The following is an 11499-nucleotide window of genomic DNA, read 5'->3' on the forward strand; positions in this document are numbered from 1 at the left end:
GAAGATCACTACGAATACCTGAGCATACTTCAGACACAAGCACACTGAAGTCAAGAAGAAAGTTAATAATAGATCATCAGAAGAATGAACAAGATCTTAGAGTTCAAACTCACTGGTAGAAATACCATTAAGGCAATTAATACTTAGGCAATTCCAGTCATTAAATACACAGCTGGAATAGTAGACTGGACTAAAACTGAACTAAAACCTCTGGATAGGAAGAAGAGAAAAATAATGACATTGAATCATGCCCTTTATCAGCGTGGTAATGTTGACAGACTCTACTTACCAAGGAAAATAGGTGGGTGTGGAATGTTGCAAGTATACCAGACAGTTGAAGAAGAAGGAAGGACATTGGAAGAATATCTGAAGGACAGTGAAGAAGATACACTGAACCCAGTACACTAGGAAGGTTCACTGAGTACTGTGTAAACCAAACTGGCCTTCAAGAAAGACCAAATGAAAGATAGTTAAGAGACATGACAAGGCAAAGTATTACATTAAAAATAGGAGGCAAAGCAGATAACAAGACTTGGCAATGCCTCAGAGCGGGAAAATTGAAGACAGAGGGGCAAATTCTGGCTGCATAAGATGAAGCCTTAAGAACAAATGCATACAAAGCCAAAATTGAGAGGACAGCAACAGATAGTAAATGCAGGCCTGTGCAAAGAAGTTGAAGAAAAACTTAGTTGATCGCAACAGAAGATTACACAGACTGACTCTATACAACAGCATGACAAACTAGCAACAATGGTGCACTGGAATATCTGCAAAAAGTACCATTTGCATGCCAGCAAGAACTGGTGGCTCAACAAAACAATAGGAAATGAAAAAATTCAATGCCTAAAGTACAGATAGGCATTGGCTAGATAATATCTCAGACTTAACAACTCTGGATAAGAAAGGAAAAAATGTTTGGATAGTGCATGTTGCAGTGTCATGTGGTGCCTTTAATCTAATCCTTATATAGGCAACAGATCTGAATTTTGACAATCCTCTTATCCTCTGTGGCAACAGGTCCATACTCTTTTGGGGAGTTTTCCAACCCTCCCATTTTTAAGAGATTTCAATGAGTAAGGAAGAAAAGCAGAAATCAGATCCTCCACCTTTCATACTATATATCATTTTCCATGTCTGACATTCCTTTGATTTTAAAAACAGTTCATCAAAGTCCAGTTGAAGCAAATAATGCTCCAGCACCTTCTACTTTTCATCCCCATAGCTACCTGGTTCATTGTGATGACTTTAGAATACATCCTTAGGAAACACATTCTTTAAGAAGTGATCACAATGAAACAGCCTTCTAGATATGTCTGTCTGTCTATATCTATCTATCTATCTATCTATCTATCTATCTATCTATCTATCTATCTATCTATCTGCAGTTCATCAATCACAATTGTTTACCTGTTTTTGTTTTAAAGAATCAATGACTCATCATAAGTATTATTGATGTAGGGATAAATTCAATAAAATACCATAAAGGGATTTGCTGCGCAGTGCTACTGTCTTCTATTTCTATGGGAGTAATGGCTTATCTTCCATTTTGCTTGATGAGTTTTAGAACTAAGGTACAAGTAAACATTTCTATTTCAGCTTCTCTTCTCTATCATTGAGAATGACGGTGTTACATTCCACTCCTGGGTTAAGAACATTCAGTAAATGTGTGTATGATCATGGGGAGTGGAGGGAATCAGCTGACAATATCCCAATCCCATTCAATAAATTTTCCATGGGTTTTATTGTCCATTACAAATCTATGGCAAGGAAATTCAGAAAACCATAAAAATACAGTTTAGGTTTAGTAATAAAATGTAGGAGCCTAATTGTAATGGCAGTATTATGCTGGTATAACAAGTTTCCAAAATGATAAAGCAGATATGCTATTGGTTTTAAATGATTGCTGTTTCTTAGCAGTTCACCTTGAGGGCTTTATTTACCAAAACAAAATGGTTTTCTTCAAAAATATGTCCTTGAAAACTGAGAGACCTATTGCAGCTGAGTTCTTCACATTCACGCACTTAAATCTGTCTTCTCCAACCTGTTTTTCAGACAGTCATGGTGTTTCGTGTTGCAAAAATCCTGATCATCAACTGTATCTTCTTTTTTTTAGCCATTTGTCATTTATGACATGAATTCCTTAATGATGGGAGAAGACCAGATCAAGTGTAAACATTTGGGCCCCATGCAAGAGCAAAACAAAGAAGTGGCCATACGTATTTTCCAGCGCTGCCAGTTTCGCTCGGTGGAAGCTGTTCAGGAAATCACTGAATTTGCCAAAAGCATTCCAGGTTTTGTGAGTTTAGACCTCAATGACCAAGTAACTCTCCTGAAATATGGAGTGCATGAGATCATCTATACGCTCCTGGCCTCCATGATGAATAAAGATGGTGTTCTCATATCCAATGGACAAGGATTCATGACTCGGGAGTTCCTAAAGAGTCTGCGGAAACCTTTCTGTGACTTTATGGAGCCAAAATTTGAGTTTGCTGTCAAATTCAATGCACTGGAATTAGACGACAGTGACTTGGCAATATTTATAGCCGTCATTATTCTCAGTGGAGGTAAGTGTGAAAAAGTTTCATAGTTCTCCTTGATTTGCAAAGAATTTAGCCAGGGTGCATGACTTCTGAGCCCCCCAAGCACCCCATACTTAGTATCAGGAGTCCTAGGAGTTCTCACAGTCTAAATTTTTGGATCTGTATGCAGCTGCTCCGTATCCAGTGACTGCATATTAGCCAGTTGATTCATTTTAGACTCTGGACTAACTCTACTCATGCTGGTCACTGGATTGGATCCCCTTGGGAAGAAAGATACAAGAATCCTTGTGAAATAATCTTTGCTTGACCAATCAGATCTTTTGGAGCCCTGGTTTCTTTCTATACCCATTGATCGCCCTTCAATCTGAAACTCTGCTTGTCCTTCAGTTCTTGTTCTTTGGTCCCAGCAAACTGATTTGTCCCTTGTCTCCTGACTGCCTTCAGACTGCTGTCTCTGGGCAGCCCTGGCAGTTCAATCACAAAACTAAGGTCAGGAAAACTATCTTATACCAGAACAAACCATGGAACCCAATATTATTGGTTCTGTTTAATAGTTGTTTGTCAGCATCTGCAGCAGAAGTCTTGAGACTGAACATGGGGCCACCTATAAACAAGTGTCAGATGGAACTGTGTGTTTCTTTGTTATTCTTTACATCCCCAGTGTGACCTTACTGAGTTGAGTTGCTGCTGTTTGTCACCATAGGCATTGCTATGTTTTCCTTATACAGAACCAGACACCACCACCACCACTTTACATAATTTCATTTCTCTGACTGCTTCTTTCTCTCAACCACGTTTGAGAATTGCATGATTCAACAAGTGTCGGGATTAAAGGAGCTTAATTACTATTTGGCACTTTTCGCTTGGTACTGCAGCATTAAAACATGTTGTTAGTTAAACTAAAATCTCATTTAGCAAGAATATACACTGTAAGAATTTTTGAGAAAGATGTTGGGATAAGTGGATTCCTGAGTGGCTGTGTCTTCACCTTGATATGACAAATTCAAGAACCTACTCTAAATAATACAATTCAACAAAAGTAAATTGAACGCTTTGAGAAGTACAGTGTCTTGGAATGCAAGATTGTTAGGGGGGGGGAAATCACCTTCTATCTCAAGAAAATCCTTTGAGTTAGATGGTACTTTTTGATAATAAAGGTTAGAAAATGTCCTCCTGCTTGCTTTCCTCAAAACACTGAACACATAAGGAAAAAAGAAAGCTGTATACATCTCAAATATGGATGTTTCAAATATGAATACTTCTTAACCTTTTTTATTTTATTTTAACAGATATTTAGAAATGCAAGGGAGGGAAACAAGGATATAAAGATTTCTAGGTTGTAAAAAATTGAATAAGAATTTTCAAAGTAATATTAGTAATACCTTTAAAGATAATTCTAACTAGTATTAAAAGCAAATCAGAAATATTAGTTTATGAATTAAGAAATGTTATCCTTATTGTAAAAAAAGACAATTGTCACTGTTATCTAACTGCAACCCATCCTTCTTTTAATAATGCTAATACGTAGATAGATAGTTAAAACAGTTTTAAAGGTTGCCCTAGATAAGAGGAAATAGCTGCATTTCTGAACATGATGGCAAAACACTTCTGGTTGAACTTGATTGATATAGTACAATTTTGTATCCAAAAATTGACTCTGTGTGTGTGGGGGGGTGTTTACAATTAAAAAACAAGAGAAAATTCAAATCCATAAGCCAATACTATACACATTGAGTTCTGCTGAAAAGGAATCTCTGGAAATTAATTTCTTCAATAGGTGTGCTTAAATCCATATATTTTCAGTGCAAGTAGGGCTAAGGTATAAATTCACATCCTTTCCCGTTCTTCTTTCCACCTGGAAACTCTAGAATAGGATCTACTAGGACTCTAACTTAGCCTGGATGTGCAAAGTAGTAGTAGTAGACTTTATTGTCATTTTAACAATATACAGTACAGTACACAGTGAAACGAAACGTTTCCCCAGGACCAAGGTGCTACATCAGACGACACGAATCAAAAAAAGAACAGAACACAAACTACACATAACTCTAAACTAAAAACTTTAAAAAAAACTACAAATACAAGTACTTATAGTTCCAGTTTCTTCGTGTTGAGAATTCTAATGGCTTGTAGGAAGAAACTGTTACACAATCTGGATGTCCGAGCCCAAATGCTCCTGCACCTCTTTCCAGATGGCAAAAGAGTGAAGAGTGTGTATGAAGGGTGTGTGTAATCAGCCACAATGTTTCTGGCTTTACGGATGCAACGTGTGATGTAAATATCCATGACAGAGGGAAGAGCAACCCCGATGATCTTCTCTGCCATCCTCACTATTCGCTGTAGGGTTTTGCGATCTGAAACGGTGCAGTTTCCAAACCAGGCAGTAATGCAACTGCTCAGGGTGCTCTCACGTCCAATCCTTGTTAGAGATATTCCAAGCTTTTATTGATCTCTGTGAAGTTTTGGTGCAGCTGTAACTTGTGGTAAAATTTACCAAGTGGTTTTTGCAAACTGGACTGAATTAACTAGTAGACATTTCTAGCAAGGCGTCATTTAGTGCCTGTGAGATTCTTGCATGAGAAAAATTTTCCCTAATTGATTGATTATATGCCATCAAGTTGATGTCAACTCTTAGCTCTTCCAGCAGCAACCCCTATCATCTCTGTACGTAACTGAATCTATCCACTTTGCTACTCATCGTCCTCTTTTCTTTCCTTCTACCTTTCCCAATATTAAAGCCATCTCCAGAGTGCTAGGTCTTTGCATGTCTCCAAAGTAGAGTAATTTGAGTCTAGTAGTTTGGGTCTTAAGTGGGAACTCTGGGTTGATTTGTTCAATGGTTTGTTTTCTTGGATGTCCACAGTATTCTCAGGAGGAGTTTTTTTTAGATCTTGGAATTTTTTTATCCCACACTTAATTAGATGAACACACCTAATTCTCTTCCTTACTCTTATTTTCTCACAATAACAAACCTGTAAAGTGGATTGGGCTGAGAGAGTGTGACTGGCCCAATGTCACCCAGCTGCCTTTCATGCCTAAAGTGGGACTAGAACTCACATCCTCCTGCTTTCTAGCTGGGTGCCTTAACCACTGGACCAAACTGGAGTCTTTTCCAACACCAAAAGCATCAATACTCTTCCTATTTTGTTTCTTTGGTGTTTTTGTATAAATATTTAATCCTTAAAATAGCAACAAATTTGGCAACAAATTTACAATCAGATCAATTGTAAATTAAATTTTCAGAAGGATTTAATATACCCAGAATAAAGCTCCCACAAAATGGACAGTACAAGCTGCTGTTTTTACCAGTCTTTTAAATCTTCTTCAGGCATAATCCAACAGAAAGTACATTCAAGATATTACATATTCCCAATAATTGTGCCTGAAGTTGTACAGATTAAAGGCTATCAAGTAATAACTCCACTGCGGCTTGAATAATTGAAACTATTGACAAATGTACAGTCTAGGAATAAATGATTTTGAAGATGAGCATTAAGTCGTAGTTTCCTTCGTAGTTTGATCCAGTTTTAATTCTGCTACCAGAATTCTGCCCAAAATGGCCTTTCCTGTGAGACAAGAGGAATGAGATAATCCTTGCCAGTTTCATTTCACTGAAGCTTCATCACCACCTTCCCGGTTGCTCTGGGAATTTCAGGGGAAATTTACAGTAGGAGAGAGGGGATCAGAGAAGATTGCCTCCCCCCTTTCCACTGGAGGATTCCCATACTACATTAACAGTCTCCTGTAGAAAAAAAAGCCATCTGCTAAATACTTCTGTTGGATCCAATCTAGTTGAAAATGCATTTTTTCAGGGCTTGAGCTATTTTATCAGTATAGGAATTGCTGCCTTACAGACTGAGAAAGACAAACTCTCATTAAAAAGGACAAGCCAGTCAACAATTTTGAGGGCTTCTCCACCTATTAAGGATCTTTTTATATAACTTGTAAGATATGTGCAGCCAGTGCTAGTTTCTTTGGATTTAAAACCTGATTCTGTACTCATTAAAATCAGGCACGCAACTGCTGAGTCACACTGACATTATGATAAGAGTTCCCAGCCAAATGCTTATTCTTGTTCTAAATGAGCTTCAGTAGCAATTGCTCTTAAGAGATAAGAATACACAGGAATTTTGCAAGTGTACATAGAACATAAAATAATTGTTATGAACATTTTGTAAGTGAATGATTAACAGAAAGTAAGGTTCTCTTTGAGAATGTTGAAGAATAAAATAGACTTCCACATTGGATAAAAGCCTATCTCTAAATATGGTCATCTACTTTGGGAACATTGTTTCAGCTTTATATTTTACATAATTATCAATCTTTCAAAAATAACTTTGATATTATTGATATTACAGTAGCAGTATTCTTAAAGTTTGTCTGTAGTTAACTAAACTGCAGTTTAATTTTAAAGTAAAAGAACTGTAGAAGTTGGTTTTTATCTTTTCTGTTTAACGTTTCCTAAAAGGAGAATCCATGACTATTTGGGAAGACAGGCATGTGTGCCACCCTATGTTAGGACTTCGTCCTAAAGTCTATCTGGAATTTATCTTTAAATGTGTTGAAGGGTCCAACTATTCAAATTCCAATTAGGCTTCATAATTTTTTTAAAATGCTTCAGCATCATAAGCTTGGCCTTGATTTGAGGGTACTTTAAGAGGGAAGATTCTTGGAGAAAGCATTATGTAGGTTTTCTGTTGTTGTTTTTTGCGGTGAGGGGGGTCTTTATTTATTTATTTTTATTTTTAATCCCATTTATATCCTGCCCTTCTCCGAAGACTCAGGGCAGCTTACAATCTAAAACACAAATCAATGTGCTTAGCAATAGCCTTCATTCTATGTATATGCCTGCTTATTAGGGCTTTCCCCCCCCAAACGGCATTTTTACAAAGTCAGCTTATTGCCCCCAACAATCTGGGTCCTCATTTTACCTACCTCGGAAGGATGGAAGGCTGAGTCGACCTTGAGCCTGGTGGGACTCGAACCTGCACTAATTGCAGGCAGCTGGTGTTACTTAAGGAGGCATTAGCCCACTGCTCCACCAAGGCTCTTAATGCTCCACCAAGGCTCTTAAATCATGATAAACAAGCAAAACAGTTTATCATGATAAACAAGCAAAACAGTGAGAAAATAGATAAGAGCCTCAAATCAAAGAAGATATCTGGATCTCTTGATAAATTCCTGAAACAAAAATTATGTCTGACAAAAATATCCTTTTTTATTGTAGAAAGGATCTGTACAATTCAGTCTGTTTTTGTATTTGCTTGGGTTGCAAGGAAGTTACTTTTAGACAAGTTGAATATTACTATATTGTTAACAACATTAAAGACTATTAGTGAAGCAAGCAAGGGATTTTCTAGATCAGTGGTGGCAAGCCTATGGCACGCGTGCCAGAGGCGGCACTCAGAGCCCTCTCTGTGGGCACATGCGCTGTTGCCCCAGCCCCACCTCCCTCCGCAGCCCACTCCTCACCAGCAGCCCCCCCAGAGGAGAGTCGCCCCTGAGCGGGGGCCCGTGCAGAGCAGCGCAGCCAAGGAAATGGCAGCTGGGCAGCAGGGACAAGACTCTGCCCTCGTGCTCCATCGCATGCAGTTGATGCTGCGGGGTGTGGGTGGAGGGCGTGGCTGCTATGGTGCTGCTGGGATGCCTGGGTGATCTGCAGGCTGTAGAGGCGGTGAATAGCCCTGAGGGGGGGCGGGGTTAGGGGCAGAGCGGGCCGGATGGGGGGCAGGGCAGGGGGCGGGGTGCAGCCAGGGCCGGTTTTTGGGCACTTGGTCTCTAAAAGTTTTGCCATCACTATTCTAGGTTTTCAAAAACAGTGGGAAAAGATGCTGCAGACTTTACATTTGCTTAAAATTTATGTTTATGCACAATGAGTCCTACCCAGATGTTTTAGGATTTGCAGATTATCAGAATACTATTAAAATCTATGTGATTTCCCCAAAACCAGACAAGTAACATTTTTTAAAAATATTAACTGCCACATCTCTAAAAATGTTTACGCACACATATCCTCCATACATAGCAGACAGCTCTAAAAGTTTTGAATAAATGACCTTGAGTGTCACATGAGTAGGCTTCTGTTTGTGCAATATTACATGAACAAAGTTTGTCTCTCATTTCTTTTTTCCTTTTTTTCCTGAAAAAAAAACTGTTTTGCTTTTCCAAGCTTCTTGAGCAAATTTGGAACTGGAAGGAAGGGGAAGTCTGTTCTAACTGCAGAACCTCTTTTGCTGGAAGAAAGGCATCATAGGATATAATTCTTAAAATAATGTAAACCCAGTACGTCAACTCTTTTTGACACAGCTTTTCTGTGGGTCCTTTTTTACACTCTAGTGTTATTCCTTCCTCATTTTTTTAAAGTAGAATATTAGTATTGCTTATTTTTTTAACTAACTTATGGATTGGGTTTAGAATTTTGTAGTGGTAGCGATAACCTTATGATTTCTGAAAAAAAATAAAGCATTTGAGAAAAATGGTTCTATGTTCTTGTTATGTAAATAGGGGGGTTATAAAATTTCCTATAACATTAGGTCTAGTTAGTCAGTGTGAATTATAATGTAAAAACCCAAGTTATGAAAGTACTATCGGGTAATTCAGTTCCAGTTTATATGGAATGCTGCCTCTTTTTGACATCTAGGGTAAATAAGTCGTTTTGTGGTTTATATAATCAGGTTGTAAATCCTTACAAGAACTAGTTCAGCCTACATGAACTCCTTTAAACAGACACAGAGCTGATTTCTTGCTTTCTCGTCTGTTATTGTTTTAACTTCCTTCGCTTAACACCATACAATTTCTATGACCTTGAATAAAATCAAATTCCAGTGACAAAACTGAGAACTTAAACCTGGCAATGTAATCAACAGCTTTATTTAAATAACTTAATAGCAGTCAATTTGGGCCTCTGGAGTTTGAGCTGCAGGCTTAATTGATCAAGGAAGTTACCCTTTCGGGTATAAGAATTGTTCTATAAAAACTGCAGGAATGGCCACCATGAAATATCTGGTATTTATAAGCCAAACCTGGGAAATGACATTGAGATTTTTGTTAGGTATCCAAAGACTTGCACAACTCCTAAAGTCATCCTTTGTTGATTTCGGTCTTCTTCCCTTTATTCTTTGACGATGCAGGAACTTTGTCATGTGAGGGTGTCATTTGCTCTGTTCCCTCCTGTGTCAGGCTGTAAATCCTAGACAACAACAGATCAATCTCCTTTTGTTGGCGTTGTGTGACTTGCATCATCATTATCATTGTCCCCATGAGCATTCTGAATGGGACAAATGGAAATTTCTTGCAGCACAGCTGGAGGGCACTAGATTAGTGAAAGCTGTACAGTACACCTTATCCAAACGCATCTGAGCCTGTACCCGATGCCCTCATACCATGACAAGATGACACCCAGCTTGTCCACTTACTTGAATGACTTAGCAATTGTTTTACTTATTAACTTTTGCCTTGCAGCATGAAGCCGGTGGACTCTGGCTATTAAGATGTGGTTTCACATTGCCAAGTGAGTTTAGGAGATTATATATTATCAAGAGAGGCAGCAATGGTCACTTGCAGATGTTGTCAAAATAGGAACATTGTGCACAATTATTAGCAACATTTGGCTGCATTTTCATCCCTTTTGCTTGTAGAATTGTAGAGTTTCTCCATTTGTCCAAAAGTTCAACTTAAAGACAGGATTACAATTAAGCTGTGGACCTGGTGTCTACCTGGTGGAGAGATAGCTGAATGTTGTCAACAACTACCTGTTAAATAAAAATCATAAACAAATGGCAAGAAAAATACAGTGGAAACAGAGGTACAGGTAAAAATGTGTGTGAAGGGAGAATCACTAATGAACTGAGACTAGAAAATATCTCTGACCCTAAAAAGCAGATTTTTGTGGCAGTCAAAAACTTAGAGTAATTCCAGTTCAGGTATTTCCTCAGTGCTAGAACTGCAGCAGACCCCTTTATCGTTCAGCTATACCGATGGCCATGTAGCTACATACATTTTAAAACAAATGGTTTTATTTACTTCTAGATCGCCCTGGATTACTGAATGTGAAGCCTATTGAAGATATTCAAGATAGTTTGCTGCAATCACTAGAACTCCAGTTAAAGCTGAATCACCCAGAATCATCACAGCTGTTTGCAAAACTGTTGCAGAAAATGACAGACCTCAGACAGATTGTAACAGAACATGTGCAGCTGTTGCAAATTATAAAGAAGACGGAGACAGATATGAGCCTTCATCCACTCCTACAAGAAATTTACAAGGATTTGTATTAAGGGTCATCAGATTTCTAATTCATTTACATAAGTACGTTCATCAAATTGCACTATTTCTTTAAGAGGGAAAATATTACATACCTAAGAAATTACTGTGAAAAAAAAACATTTAAAAAGAGACAGAGCTTTACTATTATAGATCTATTTTATGCATATTGTTTATAAAGATACATTTACAATTTGCTTTTAATATTAAAATGTCTATATCATCAAAATGTTGACTGTATTTACCAGATTCTTTTTTTTCCTGACTTGTTTGATATAATAGCACTGCTTTTTCAACCTTAAAAACAACATTGGAGGAAAAGTATAGATCAGCTTCACTGCAAAGAAGAGTAATTTCCCCCTTGAGGGAAGTTTTCTGGATCTTGATGTGGTTGTGAATCAAAACAATTATACAGGTCACTGCGTTGTTTTAGAGTGCTCAAATTACATATATCTAACTTTTAAATAAGTTTTTTCAGAAAGGGGCAAAAAGGCCCCAATTTTAAAACTATAATTAGCGGGCGGGGGGGGGGGGGTTCTTAAAACATTCTTGACATTTAGCTGGGGTTTGAAAGAGACTGCCGGAAGAATGAATATTTATGATTTACATTTATATTAAATAATATATGTACATTTCAAGGTGCTTAGGATACATCATCCAAAATTAGTTTTATGGTGGGTTTTTTTAATGCTTCGTT

At 37.8% G+C, this 11499-nt stretch overlaps 1 protein-coding gene across 1 annotated transcript in view; it reads left to right on the forward strand.

The window, feature by feature from the left end:
• PPARG (peroxisome proliferator activated receptor gamma) overlaps window positions 1-10816 on the forward strand; it is a gene marked incomplete at both ends in the record, with an annotated part of 47227 nt that extends 36411 nt beyond the window's left edge. Inside the window, 2 exons of the mRNA XM_081320463.1 lie at window positions 2114-2564; window positions 10569-10816. Of these exons, the coding sequence (XP_081176589.1) occupies window positions 2114-2564; window positions 10569-10816 (699 nt within the window). The remainder of the gene's footprint in view (window positions 1-2113; window positions 2565-10568) is intronic.
• Between the last annotated feature and the right edge of the window lie 683 nt (window positions 10817-11499).

Source organism: Vipera berus, assembly GCF_964194415.1.
Source record: "Vipera berus genome assembly, chromosome: 2".
NCBI classification, from domain to species: domain Eukaryota; kingdom Metazoa; phylum Chordata; class Lepidosauria; order Squamata; family Viperidae; genus Vipera; species Vipera berus.